The sequence below is a fragment of the Tupaia chinensis genome, unplaced genomic scaffold (assembly GCF_000334495.1).
Source record: "Tupaia chinensis unplaced genomic scaffold, TupChi_1.0 Scaffold143921_1, whole genome shotgun sequence".
Taxonomy (NCBI): domain Eukaryota; kingdom Metazoa; phylum Chordata; class Mammalia; order Scandentia; family Tupaiidae; genus Tupaia; species Tupaia belangeri.
This window is the reverse complement of record NW_006203772.1, coordinates 241248-254190: the sequence shown is the minus strand read 5'-3', so window position 1 is coordinate 254190 and position 12943 is coordinate 241248. Positions and strand designations below refer to the sequence as shown.

The window sequence follows — 12943 nt, the reverse complement described above, 5'->3', positions numbered from 1 at the left end:
TGGTTGTCTTTTCTTTTTTTTTTTTTTTTTTTTTTTTTTTTTGAGAGGTTTTTGCTATAGGGCGCGTGCGCTCGCCAACCAGCCAGACAGAGACAGAGAGACAGAAAGCGAGAAATCACCCCCCAGCGAGGATGGCCACGCCGCAATCCCTTCTCCTCCATTCTCCTCTTGGGATCTTGGGCACGCATGCACACGCGCCCGACGTGAGTTTTAAGCCACTGGGTCCAGGACTGGAACCGCAGTTGACTACATGGGAATCCAGCGACATAGCCATTACGCTAACTGCTGGTCCCCCCCCCCGATTGATTGACTTTTATAAATAATTTTCTTTATTCACAATAGAGATGTGCACATACATATAAGAGTATGTAGTTATGGGGGCAGCAGATGGCATGTTGGTTAAGGTGCTTGACTCCCACACGACCAACTGCAGTTCGAGTCCTGGACCTGGAGGCTTGACAATCACGCAAGGTGCATGTGGGTATATGCCCCAAATCCCAGAAAGAGAACAGAGGAGAAGGGAATTGGGGAGTGATTTCTCACTTCCTTCTGTCTATCTCTCCAGGGAGCACCTGTGCCCTATGGCTAAAACCTAAAAACAGACAGAGAGAGAGAGAGAGGTGAGCACCTTCTGTAAGGCCTGGCCGTGCTTCAGCCCCTTCTGCCAGTCCTCTACTAGCCCGTTGGGTCCTGGGCACTGATGCACATGCACAGTGCATCTCAGGTTAACCAGGCTAGGGATTCACATTTTGAACACCATGCGAGATGGGATCGGGCTTCTCTGCCGCACCACACAGCCCGCCCCAGCCCCTGACGGTTTAGATGCAGCCCGAGCCTGTCTCTACTGGGAAAGAAAGAGAAGGGAATGGAAATGAATAAAAGCACTTGTACATGCAGGGCCTTCAAAAAGATGATGGAAAATGTGTATTATGAAAAATACTATGTGTGAATTTCAAAATGTTTTTGCACCAAAATAAACTTGTCCTTTTATTCTGTTTGTCTATGAACTATTTTTTGCTTCTTTGGTTTTCATTTTTGCTATAGCACGTGTGTGCTCACCAGAGAGAGACAGGGAGAGAGAGACAGTGAGAGGGAAAGGGAGAAATCACCACACAGGAAGGATGGCCCTGCCACAAATCCCTCTCCATTCTCTTTTCCTCTTGGGATTTTGGGCATGCGTGTACACATGCCTGGTGTGATTTTCTTTTAAACAGGAGAGATTTTTTGTTTAAATTTGAGAATTATTTATTTAAGTTGATTTCTTATCATTATTATTATTGCGTTCACCATAGAGAGACAGAGAGGGGACGTGAGAAAGAAAGTTGCCAGGTTCATGACTTGAACCATGGTTAGCTATGTGGGAATCCAGCATCTCACCCCCCTCGCCACCTGCTGTCCCCTGTCCAAGAACTTTCTGAGGTCGTCTCGTACTCATAGCTCAGAAACGCCGAGTTCATAGATTCACCATGTATCTAAAGAGAAATGCAAACCTGTTGGTCCATGGCAAAAGGCCAGGTTCACCAAGGCAGGAGCCAGGGTGCTTTCGTGCTTTCATCCCTGAGCCATGGCACTCTGTCCCTGCTCACTTCTCACAGGGCGTAATGAGCTACATTGGGTCGCAGAGGACCGCCGTGGTGCGAGGGATAACACACCGGGAGGCTTTTAACATCGTCGGCCGCCGCATAATCCAAGTTGCGCAGGCCATGTCTCTGACTGAGGACGTGCTTGCTGCTGCTCTGGCGGACCACCTTCCAGAGGACAAGTGGAGCTCTGATAAGAGGCGGCCCCTCAAGTCCAGCTTGGGTAAGGTTGTGGGCTTTGCCATGGACGGGAGAGGGAATTCATTTTGTGAGTCGGGAGGAGCCTCTGCATGCAAACTCCTTATTCCTTTCTTTTCTGCTCTTAGTTTGTTCCGAAAGCACTCACGGTTCCTTACCCCAGTCTTACCCTCCCTGTGGTTCCGTGACGGCAACAGGCCCATCACGAAGGAGTGAGGAGTTCAGCTCAGCCCAGGGAACAGGCCACCTCTCTTGATCCCCAGTCTCTGACTTCCCTGACTCCTGTTTCTGTAGGCTATGAGATCACCTTCAGTTTACTCAACCCAGACCCCAAGTCCCACGACGTCCACTGGGACATCGAGGGGGCTGTCCGGCGCTACGTGCAGCCCTTCCTGAGTGCCCTCAGTGTCGCCGGCAACTTCTCTGTGGACTCTCAGGTGAGACTGGGAGTGAGCTGAGTCCTTTTATAAGTACAGGCGCACTTAGCCAGTCCTCCTTTCTCTCTTTCTTTTTTAAGAATGATTTATTTATATAACTTTATTTGTTATTGTTATTTTTTCAGTTTGACCAGAAAGAGACAAAGGGAAAGTAAAAAGGCAAGCTGCCAGGTCCGGGACTCAAACCACTGTCGGCCACATGAGAGTGCAGCGCCTTAACTACCACGTCACCTGCTAGCTCCCAAACTTAGTGTTTCTAAGTGCTATCTGTTCTTCCGTGTCTCAGCACATGCTGACTTCCTAGGAATCCCTTGTGTAGGTGTTTGTGTGCAGGTGCCATAGGGACAGGAACCGGGGTGTGTCTGTCTGTCTGTTCCTTCCGTGAAGGTTTTAGCATCTTTACTTTCCCTCCTTGAGGTCCAGCTCAGGGACTTCTGTCAAGGCCTGTTAGCAAACCCTCTTACGTCTGGCTTCCTCTAGAACTAGGTTCACCAGTTATACCTTGATATTAATACTGTCAACTATCCTTAAGGAATTTATTTTTGAAAAGCTTCCTGACACATGCTAATGTGGTAATAATAAAGTTGTGAAAAACTTAACTTTCTAGATCACAATATGTTCTTTTTATTTTTTAAAATAATGATTAAATCTTTTTATTCATTCATTTATTTTCATTTGAGCAGAGGGAGAGTGAGAAAGTGAGAAAGCAAGCCACCACATCTGGGACTCAAACTGTGGTTGGCCCTTCTTCTCCATTTTCCTCTTGGGATTTTGGGCACACAAACACAAACCTGGTGGGTTTTTTTTTTTTGTTTGTTTTTTGTTTTTTAATGAATTATTTTTAATGAATTCAAGAAAAACAGTTTTAGTTTTAATAGATCAAAGTCAAAAAATATTAAGAGACATTTGCTTAAGACTTACAGTCAGGAAAAAGGTTAGGATTCAGTTCAAACAGTAGGTAGATGAATTTATCAACAGTTCAAGAGAGGACAAAACTCCTTAAATCTGGAAAACAAACTTAGAAGAAAATCAGCAAGGTGTTTTTTTTTTTTTTTCTTTTTTTGGAGAGATTTTGGCTATAGGGCACGTGTGCTCGCCAGAAAGACAGAGACAGAGAGATAGAAAACGAGAAATCACCCCCCAGGGGGGATGGCCATGCTGCAATCCCTCTACCTCCATTCTCCTCTTGGGATCTTGGGCACGCACGCACATGCGCCGGCATGAGTTTAAGCCACCGGGTCCGGGACTCGAACCACAGTCGACTTCACAGGATTCTAGCGACATACCCATTACGTCAACTACTGGTCCCGAAAAATCAGCAATGTTTTAATCAAAAGTCATAAAATTCTATTTCCCCAGTTAAATTTCATATAATTAATTTCCCTTCTATTGAATTTGCAGTGTTACTGTGGTTTGATCTTTCCATTTAAATTCTGGAAGTTAACATTTAATGTGATTATCGATCTTTCCAGACTTGCCCCTACATTTTTTTTTTTTTTTTAAGAGAAGTTTTTGCTATGGGGCACTTGCGCTTGCCAGAAAGACAGAGAGAGACAGAGAGATAGAAAGCGAGAAATCACCCCCCAGGGGGGATGGCCACGCCGCAATCCCTTCTCCTCCATTCTCCTCCTGGGATCTTGGGCATGCACACATACACACCCAGCATGAGTTTAAGCCGCCGGGTGCGGGACACGAACCATGGTCGACTACGTGGGAGTCCAGCGACATAGCCATTATGCTAACTGCTGGTCCCGTCAGACTTGTCCCTACTTTAAATTGGCCATTCTCTTGGTTGCTTTTTGTATTCATTTTTTTTTAACTTTCTTTTTAAGAATTATTTTATTAACTTTACTTATCCACTTATTTCTTTATTTCAATTTGACCAGAGAGGGACAGAGCAAGAGAGGGAGAGAGAGAGAGAGAAAATGAGAAAGCAAGCCACTAGGTTCAAGACCTGAATCACAGTCTGCCATATGGGAGTCCAGCACCCTTAACCACCATGCCACCTGCCAGCCCCTATACTCTTATTTTTGTGTGTCTGACTTTAGTGTTCCTCTCTTCAGCACTTCTTGGAGAGCTTATCTGGTGTTAGTAAATTCTTTTAGGTTTTGTTTACCTGAGAATGTTTTTGTCTTTCTTCCCATATGAAGGATAATCTTGCTGGGTATAATATTCTTGATTGAAATGACTTTTTACTTAACATTTTGAATATATTTTCCCATTCTTTCCTTGCTCGCATTGTTTCCGATGAGAGGTCTAATGTTAGCCTGATGGGATATCCTTTGAAAGTAATTTGATGTTTCTCTCTTGCCAATTTTAGTATCTTAAAAGCAAAGACAGTTCTTATGTAATGGTTTCATGTTGTCCTCTGTGGCATATTAGGTAGCAGACAGGACTGCAGAGCTGGAAACACATGTTGGCCATCGTTCAAATCCCTAGTCCTGGTGGCCTTCTCCAGGACCCTGGAAGCCAGCCACAGTGGCATGATGGGGTCCCCCCAAGCCTGTCCTTGGAGCCCCCACCTGGAACCCACCTGGTGTGTTTTAAGCCACCAGGTCTGGGACTAGAACCGTGGTCGGCCATGTAGGAGTCCAGTGATGTAACCATTACGCCATCTGCTGGTCTCACTAGTGGCTTTCCTTTTTCCCCCCCTACACCTATTTCTCCTCAGCCCTGATTTTCTCTCTTATATTTTGCCTTGTCCTGATTGTATCTTTTGAAGGGATTGTAAATCTTTTTTTGGAGAAAGTAGAATATAAATCACTAATAAAATAATCTCCTTCTTTGCTCTGCAGATCTTATACTATGCGATGTTGGGGGTGAACCCTCGCTTTGACCCAGCTTCCTCCAGCTATTACTTGGCCATGCACAGCCTCCCCCATGTCATCAACCCAGTGGAGTCCCGATTGGGTAAGCTCCCCAGAGTCTACCTAGCCAGGAAGAGACCCTGAAGACTCAGCCTGGAGTTGGAAGCAGGTTATACATAGTGATGGTTCCCAGGTTGAGTCGGACTGAGGGAACTAGGAATATTTAGGATTCTTTGTCATGATACTCTGTTGACATTTCCATCTTCACACCAACAATACCCAAAAGTATTTATTAAACGTGATTCCTGGGGCCAGCAGGTGGCTTGGTGGTTAAGATTCTGAACTCCCACATGGCTGACTGCAATTCGAGTCCCAGACCTGGCGGCTTGCTTTCTCTCTTTCTCCTCCTCTCTGTCTGGTGAATGTACATGCCCTATAGGAAATTAAAATAATTAAATCTAAATAAATATAATTCTTGGGACCAGCAGTTGGCATAATGGCTATGTCACTGGACTCCCATGTAGTCGGCCGCGGTTCGAGTCCTGGACCCGGCGCCTTAACGTCACCCCACGCACGTGTGGATGCGTGCCCAAGATCCTGAGAGGAGAATGGAGGAGACGGGATTGCGGTGTGGCCATCTCCCCTGGGGGTGATTTTTCACTTTCTGTCTCTGTCTCTGTCTTTCTGGTGAGCGTACATGCCCTATACCAAAAACCTCTCCCCCCCCAAAAATTTTTTTATTAAAGAATTTTATTGAGACCAGCAGTTAGCGTAATGGCTGTGTCGCTGAACTCCCATGTAGTCAACTGCGGTTCAAGTCTTGGACCCGGTGGCTTAAAACTCACACCAGGCGCATATGTGTGCGTGCCCAAGATCCTGAGAGGAGGATGGAGGAGAAGGGATTGCGGCATGGCTATCCCCCCCGGGGGGTGATTTCTCGCTTTCTGTCTCTCTGACTCTCTGGCGAATGCATGTGCCCTTAGCAAAAACCTCTCAAAAAAAAAAATTATTTATTTTGGGGAGAAGTTTTTGCTATAGGGCACGTGCGCTCACCAGAAACACAGAGACAGACAGAGAGACAGAATCCAGCGACATAGCCATTACGTCAACTGCTGGTCCCTTTAATAAAAAAAATTTTTAAATGTGATTCCTATCACCTTTTAAAAATGTATTTCTCAGAGGGAGTGTGAGCTTGTCAGAGAGAGACAGAGAAAGGAAGAGGGAAAAAGTTCCCCTCGGTGAGGTATAGACACACTAAATTCCCCTCTCTTCCATTTCTCCATGGATTAGGGGCATGCAAACACACTTACCTGGCATGCTTCCCATTCTTTGAGGTTGATATTCAGCTCACATGGTCTGTCACATGGGATCCAGCTCCCTTAACCGCTAGGCCACAGGGCTGGTGCAGTTCCCGGCACTTTTTTACAGACAACTGGCTAAGCTGGGTCTCCCTCCCTGAAAGCCATCTAGGAAAGAAATGGTCATGCAGGAATAATGACAGCAAAAGGACACAGGGCCAGCCCCATAGCCTATTGGTTATAGGAGTTAGGTTCTACGTGGCTGACTGCAGTTTGGATCCTGGGCCTGGTAGCCTGAGGGACATGCTTAGCACATGTGCCTGTGTGCCCAGGATCCCAACTGGATGGAAAAATGGGGGAGAAGGGATTGCAGCACGACCACGCCCTATTGGAGGTGTTTTCTCCTCTCTGACACATGCCCTCTGTCGATCGAAAAACACATAAAGGCAGAATTTAGATTGACAGTTCTGCTTGAGGTTGAGGAACCTTGAAACCAAGATTATAGTTTTTCACTTTGGGGCGGAGCCTCAGAAAAGTAGGTATGACCACAGAACTGTCATACAGGCAAACCAAAGTGCAAATATGACTAACTGGAGTTTCAGACACCAGAGGTAGCCCAGTGTATAAAGGTTATGCGAAGGGTGGCAGGCAAGGCTTCAGCAAATTCCTCCACTCTGCCGCGTTCGTTCACTCAGGCAGCAAGCACTGGCCGAGGGGCTGAGCACAGAATGGAAGGGCGGTTCAGGCCAAGGGAACGCTGAGCTTCGATGTGGGAGAGTCAGAGAACACAGATATTCAGGAAGTTCTGATAGGTTCATGGGGCTAAAATTTGAGTGAATGACCAAAGATGAGGTGCCAGATCATAAAGGATCATGCTAAGGGGGTCAAGCTTTAATCTGACATGACTGACTAGCCTTTGAAGGCTGGTTAGCAGGAAACAGACATGAGGTCAGATTTACTTTTTCACATAAAACTAGCTATAGGAATATAAGGGGTCTTCAAAATATGTATTATGAAAAAACCACACATGGATTTCAAAACCTTTTGTATTCAGAGCCAAGTAGTATTGAGATGGTGGTATGTCTTTTTTTTTTTTTTTTTTGGAGAGGTTTTTTCACTATAGGGCGCGTGCGCTTGCCAGACAGAGCGAGACATAGAGACAGAAAGCGAGAAATCACCCCCCCCCACGGGGGATGGTCACGCTGCAATCCCTTCTCCTCCATTCTCCTCTCGGGATCTTGGGCACGCACGCACACGCGCCCGGCGTGAGTTTTAAACCACCGGGTCTGGGATGTGAACCGCGGTCGACTACGTGGGAGTCCAGCGACATAGCCATTACGCTAACTGCTGGTTCCTGAGATGGTGGTATGTCTTAACCCACATGGGAGAGATCCTGGTTTGTTTCCTGGGGCCCCCGTGGGCATACTGAGTTTGTACACCTGTCTGTGATCTGGGCCAGCTGGGACTGGGGGTGGGTCATAGCATGGGGACCCTGTGGGGGGGTGCCTACCTCGCTATCTCTCTGTCCCTCCCTCAGAAGAAATGGATAAACCTTAAAACCATACATATACACACACACACACACAATTTTATTTTTTATGTTTTTTAGTTTTGCTATAGGGCACATGTTCTCACTGGAGAGAGAGAGGGAGGGAGAGAGAAAGTGAACAAGCCTAGCATGTTCTTCAAGCTGGCAGGTCTAGGGTTTGAACCACACAGTTGGCCATGTGGAATCCAGCAATCTTTTTTTAAAAATATTTTAAAAATTATTTTATTTAACTTTATTTATTTACTTATTTTAATATTTGACCAGAGAGGTACAGAGAGAGAAAAAGACAGTGAGAGAGAAAGTGAGAAAGCAAGCCTCCAGGTCCAGGACTCGAACTGAGGTCAGCCATGTGGGAATCCAGTGGCCATAACCACCACACCACCTGCCAGCCCCAAGATCCAGCAACCTTAACCTCCATGCCACCAGCTGGTCCCACGTACAATTTTTTTCACCAAAATAAACTCAGGCTTTAATTCCATTCCCCCCACACACGCACAACTTATTTAACTCCCCTTGTATGGGTGCAGTGTGGCAGTAGCTAAGAGAGGAGTGGCCTTAGACAGTTAAGGAGACCTCTTGGGGGAGGAGACCCCAAGGGCATATTGGGAGAAGGACTGCACTGCCTCTGTCTGGCACATCGCAGGAGAAGGTGCAGAAATCCCTTACCACTGAGGCCCAGGGCTGGGGGATATCCTGTGATCAGCTGTGGTAACTGAGTCCCAGAGTGGGCGACTGTGTTAGAGGCGGACCTGGAACTAAATCCTAGGCCCAGCCCGCTTTGTATCTAACTCCCCTTCTCTTTGTACCACAGGATCCAGCGCCGCCTCCTTGTACCCTGTGCTCAACTTCCTGCTGTACGTGCCTGAACTCGCCCACTCCCCCCTGTACATTCAGGACAAGGATGGGGCTCCAGTGGCCACCAACGCCTTCCACAGTCCCCGGTGGGGTGGCATTATGGTAATAGTCACACTGTCATACCCCAGAGCCCAAGCTCTAGGGACAGATAGATGTTCCCTGAAATTGTTTTCTTTTTTTCTTTTTCTTTTTTTTTGTCTGAAAGGGGTGGCACCAAGGAGGTGAGGTGCTACGTGCTCTGCCCCAACCCCTCCAGCCCCTCTGTTTCTTATTTGTCAGTGTTTCCTATGCAAAATGTCAGCGACCCTTTTGTACCTACCACTTGCACTTACTTAGGCCTAACCTGTGTCCATCTTTTTTTTTTTTTTTTTTAAATAATTATTTATTTTATTTTATTTATTCATTCATTTTATTTTAATTTGACCAGAGAGAGAGAGAGGGGAAAATGGAGAAAGCAAGCCACCAGGTCTGGGACTCGAACCGTGGTTGGCCATGTGGGAGTGTCCAGCACCTTAACCACCACGCCACCTGCTGGTCCCATCCCTGTGTCCATCTTAGATCCTGGCCCTGTTCATGGAGTTTTGCAAAGCTGGGAACCTTGTCTTTCCTGGTAGACTGGGAATTTCTCATGGGTGGGAACTCTAACATGGGATATTTAAGAAATCTATTTTATAGAACTTTTGAGGAGGTAATTGAGGTAACTTATTTAGAGCTCCTCATTATAAGTCCTAAAAATATATTTATTAGCTATACCAGGGGTTGGGCACTCCTAAAGAGCAGAGGATGCGCGTTTGCTTTCTCTTGTGGCCTCCAGTGCCTAAGGCAGAGCTATGCAAGGACCTGGCGTGATGCTGTGGCAACCTCCTTCCCCCTTCCAGGTGTACAACGTTGACCCCAAAGCCTACAATGCCTCACAGCTACCCGTGAGAGTCGAGGTGGACATGGTGCAAGTGATGGAGGTGTTCCTGGCTCAGCTGCGGTGAGGTCCTAGGTGGTCTACTTGAGGGCGTGGCCAGATCTCTGTGGTCATAGAGGCGGGGCACAGAGCGGTAAGAAATCTTACCTGGCAGAGATTCCTCGGCTGTGCCTAAAGGGAACCCAGAAAGGTTTCTAAGGATCCTTTCATCCTTCTCCTAAGAACTCGTAGGTCCATGGGTGTGATTGGGGTGCTTAATTAATTCCTGTGCTAACTGACCAATTGAGACTGGCTGCCTGACGTCCTGTGTTGAGGAGTCGAAGGCTGTGTGTAGACTTAGCTGGAAAGATTATTCTTCTGATTGATTAGCAATGTCTGTCATGGGTCAGGTTTAGAGAAGAACAGCACATGTGTCTTGTCAAAAGCAGTCCTGGATCATATCAACTCAAAATCCCATGGCCCCATTTGTCCAAAGAAAGGGTAAAAGGAGGGAGGGGATTAAATTAAATTGGAGTTATCATTAGTATTTCATAATATCTATATATTTTTAAGATATTTTTTTCAGGACCAGCAGTTGGTGTAATGGCCCTGTCGCTGGACTCCCATGTAGTCGACTGTGGTTCACGTCCCAGACCCAGTGGCTTAAACTCACACTGGGCACGTGTGCGTGTGTGCCTAAGATCCTGAGAGGAGAATGGAGGAGAAGGGATTGCAGCGTGGCCATCCTCCCCGGGGGTTGACTTCTCTATCTGTCTTTTTTGCGAACGCATGCACCCTATAGCAAAAACCTCTCCAAAAAAAAAAAAGAAATGAGTAATATTTTCCAAGCCTCCAGGTCCGGGACTCGAACTGCAGCCAGCCATGTGGAAGTCCAGCAATGTAACCATTAGGTCATCTGCTGGTCCCAAGTTATCAGAAGTATGTCAGCCTTGGAACTTTTTTTCAAATAAGAGCTTGGAAGTCCAATATAGAAAAAGGTAAAAACGGGCTGCCTCTGTGGCTTGGTGGTTAAAGGAGCTAGATCCCACAGAGCCAACTCTGCAGTCTGAATCTTGACCCTAGCAGCTTGGAAAAGATCCTGGGTCATGTGTCTGTATGCCTAAAATCCCAGCAAAGTGGAGAACTGGGGGAGAAGGGCTTGCAGTGTGACCATGCCCCATAGTAGGGGTTGTCTTGTCCCCGTCTCCTGCCCATATCCTTTGGCAAAGTAAAAAAAAGAGAGAGAGAAAGGTTAAAATGGAAATACTGATTGAAGTGCATTTTGGTGCTCAGTATGCTTAGTTGCTGTTCACCTCCTAAGACCTGGAAACACTTCCCCACAAACCCCCATGTTCTGCATAAGGTTGAGAATCACTTGTTTAGGGCAGATATTCTAGGAATCTCAGCTAGTGCCTCCTACTTCCTTGTCCCAGCCACCTCGATCTGCCTTCGCTGTTCCTACAGGCTGCTCTTTGGGATTGCTCACCCCCAGGTGCCTCCGAAATGCCTGCTGTCAGGCCCCAGGAGTGATGGGCTAATGACCTGGGAGCTGGACCGGCTGCTCTGGGCTCGGTCAGTGGAGAACCTGGCGACGGCCACCACTACCCTCACCTCCCTGGCCCAGCTTCTAGGCAAGATCAGCAACATCGTCATCAAAGACGACGTCGCATCTGAGGTAAGTGGCAGGGCACGGTGCTGTGGCCCAGGATTGGAGTGACCCAGGAGGGCCAGGGTCTGTGTGGATTTACACGCCCCCTGGCTTTCTGTAGGCAGCAGTGCCAGCGGCCCAGGAGGAATCCCATTGAGAGCGGGAGGTTTCAAGCTGACCCTGAGAAAATAAACCAGAGCCCATTTAGACAGGCCTCCGTGTCCCTGGGTGAACTCCAGGCAAACTCCCTGGGAGATGGAAGACACAGTAAGGCCCAGCACCCTCCCACCAGTGCTTAGGACTTACTGGTAACCCCTCTCCTCTCCCCTGCCAGGTGTACAGGGCTGTAGCTGCAGTCCAGAAGGCAGCAGAGGAGTTGGCCTCTGGGCACCTGGCATCTGCCTTTGCCGCCAGCCAGGAAGCTGTGACATCCTCTGAGCGTGCCTTTTTTGACCCCTCGCTCCTCCACCTCCTCTATTTCCCTGACGACCAGAAATTTGCCATCTACATCCCACTCTTCCTGCCTATGGCCGTACCTATCCTCCTGTCCCTGGTCAAGATCTTCCTGGAGACCCGCAAATCCTGGAAAAAGCCTGAAAAGACAGACTGAGCAGGGCAGGACCTCAGAAGGAAGCCTTTCTTTCTGGGCAGGGTGGGAGGTGTTAGATTGATTGACAGGAACAGAAATGGGGCTTACCTGTCTCCAGTCTCCTCTGTTGTCTCTCCAGCAACCAAAGGACATGCAACATCCCAAGAGAGGTTTGTCTTTTTGTCCCCTCCCATCCCTCTAGCTTAGCTCTGGACTCCCAGGAGCCTCAAAAGGGATTCCTTATCTGGCTGAACTTGAAGGCCCCTGCTTTTATCTCCTGTGACAGGGGCAGCTTGTGTTCTTGCCTGTTTCTCAACATAGCACACTCTGCACTGAGCTGAGCATTAGGGAAAGCCATTGGTTGGATTCTAGTACCCTCCACCCTTTCTCCAAGTCCCCAGGGGGAGAGCCCAGGCCGTTCCCCACCTTCCTAGCTGGCTTTGCCTGTCAGGGACAGCCTGGCAGGAGTCCAGGAGGCAGCAGCCCGGGACCTGGTGTTGTGTGTGTGGCTGAGGTTCCCTTCTCCCATTCCTAGAGACACTGTGGTATAGTGGAGAAGATCTCAGACCTGGAATCAAACAGGCCTGAATTCAAATCCTTGCCCCTACACTTACTGTCTGGGGGACTTTGGGTAAGTCACTTCATCTCTCTGAACCTCAGTTTTTCATTTGTTTAAATGGCACTGGTGAAACCGCCTTTCCAAGGTGGTCATGGGGATTAAATGTGATCAGAATGTGAAAGTGTTTGGCATATATTAGGCTCTTAATAAAACTTGATTGAACATGAATTGGAATGATAAGAAGTACACGTGTAACTTTCATTCTTTCTTTACTCCTATGTAAGTCAGTTTCCTGGTATTTGACTTCCTGTGCTCACAGGTCCATCCTGTTGCCCGGTGGCCACATGGCCATCCTGCCTTTCTGTCCTGTAGGCCCCGGGGTGACTAGACACCTGGACTGTTGTCCCTAGGCTTGTCCCCCGTTGCCCAAGGCTGTTAGCATATGCATGTATTTTTTATTTTTAGCAAGGAGTTCTGAAGAGAATAGTTTGTACCAGTGAAAGTTCTCAGGTACTAACTCATTCATCA

At 47.5% G+C, this 12943-nt stretch overlaps 1 protein-coding gene across 1 annotated transcript in view; it reads left to right on the top strand.

Annotated features, from left to right (window-relative positions):
• Positions 1–12655, top strand: part of PIGS (phosphatidylinositol glycan anchor biosynthesis class S) — an 18446-nt gene extending 5791 nt beyond the window's left edge. Inside the window, exons 6-12 of the mRNA XM_006165445.2 lie at positions 1596–1803; positions 2073–2215; positions 5011–5125; positions 8681–8826; positions 9603–9703; positions 11084–11294; positions 11602–12655. Coding sequence (XP_006165507.1) covers positions 1596–1803; positions 2073–2215; positions 5011–5125; positions 8681–8826; positions 9603–9703; positions 11084–11294; positions 11602–11877 — 1200 coding nt within the window. The 3' untranslated portion in view covers positions 11878–12655. The remainder of the gene's footprint in view (positions 1–1595; positions 1804–2072; positions 2216–5010; positions 5126–8680; positions 8827–9602; positions 9704–11083; positions 11295–11601) is intronic.
• Positions 12656–12943: the final 288 nt, after the last annotated feature.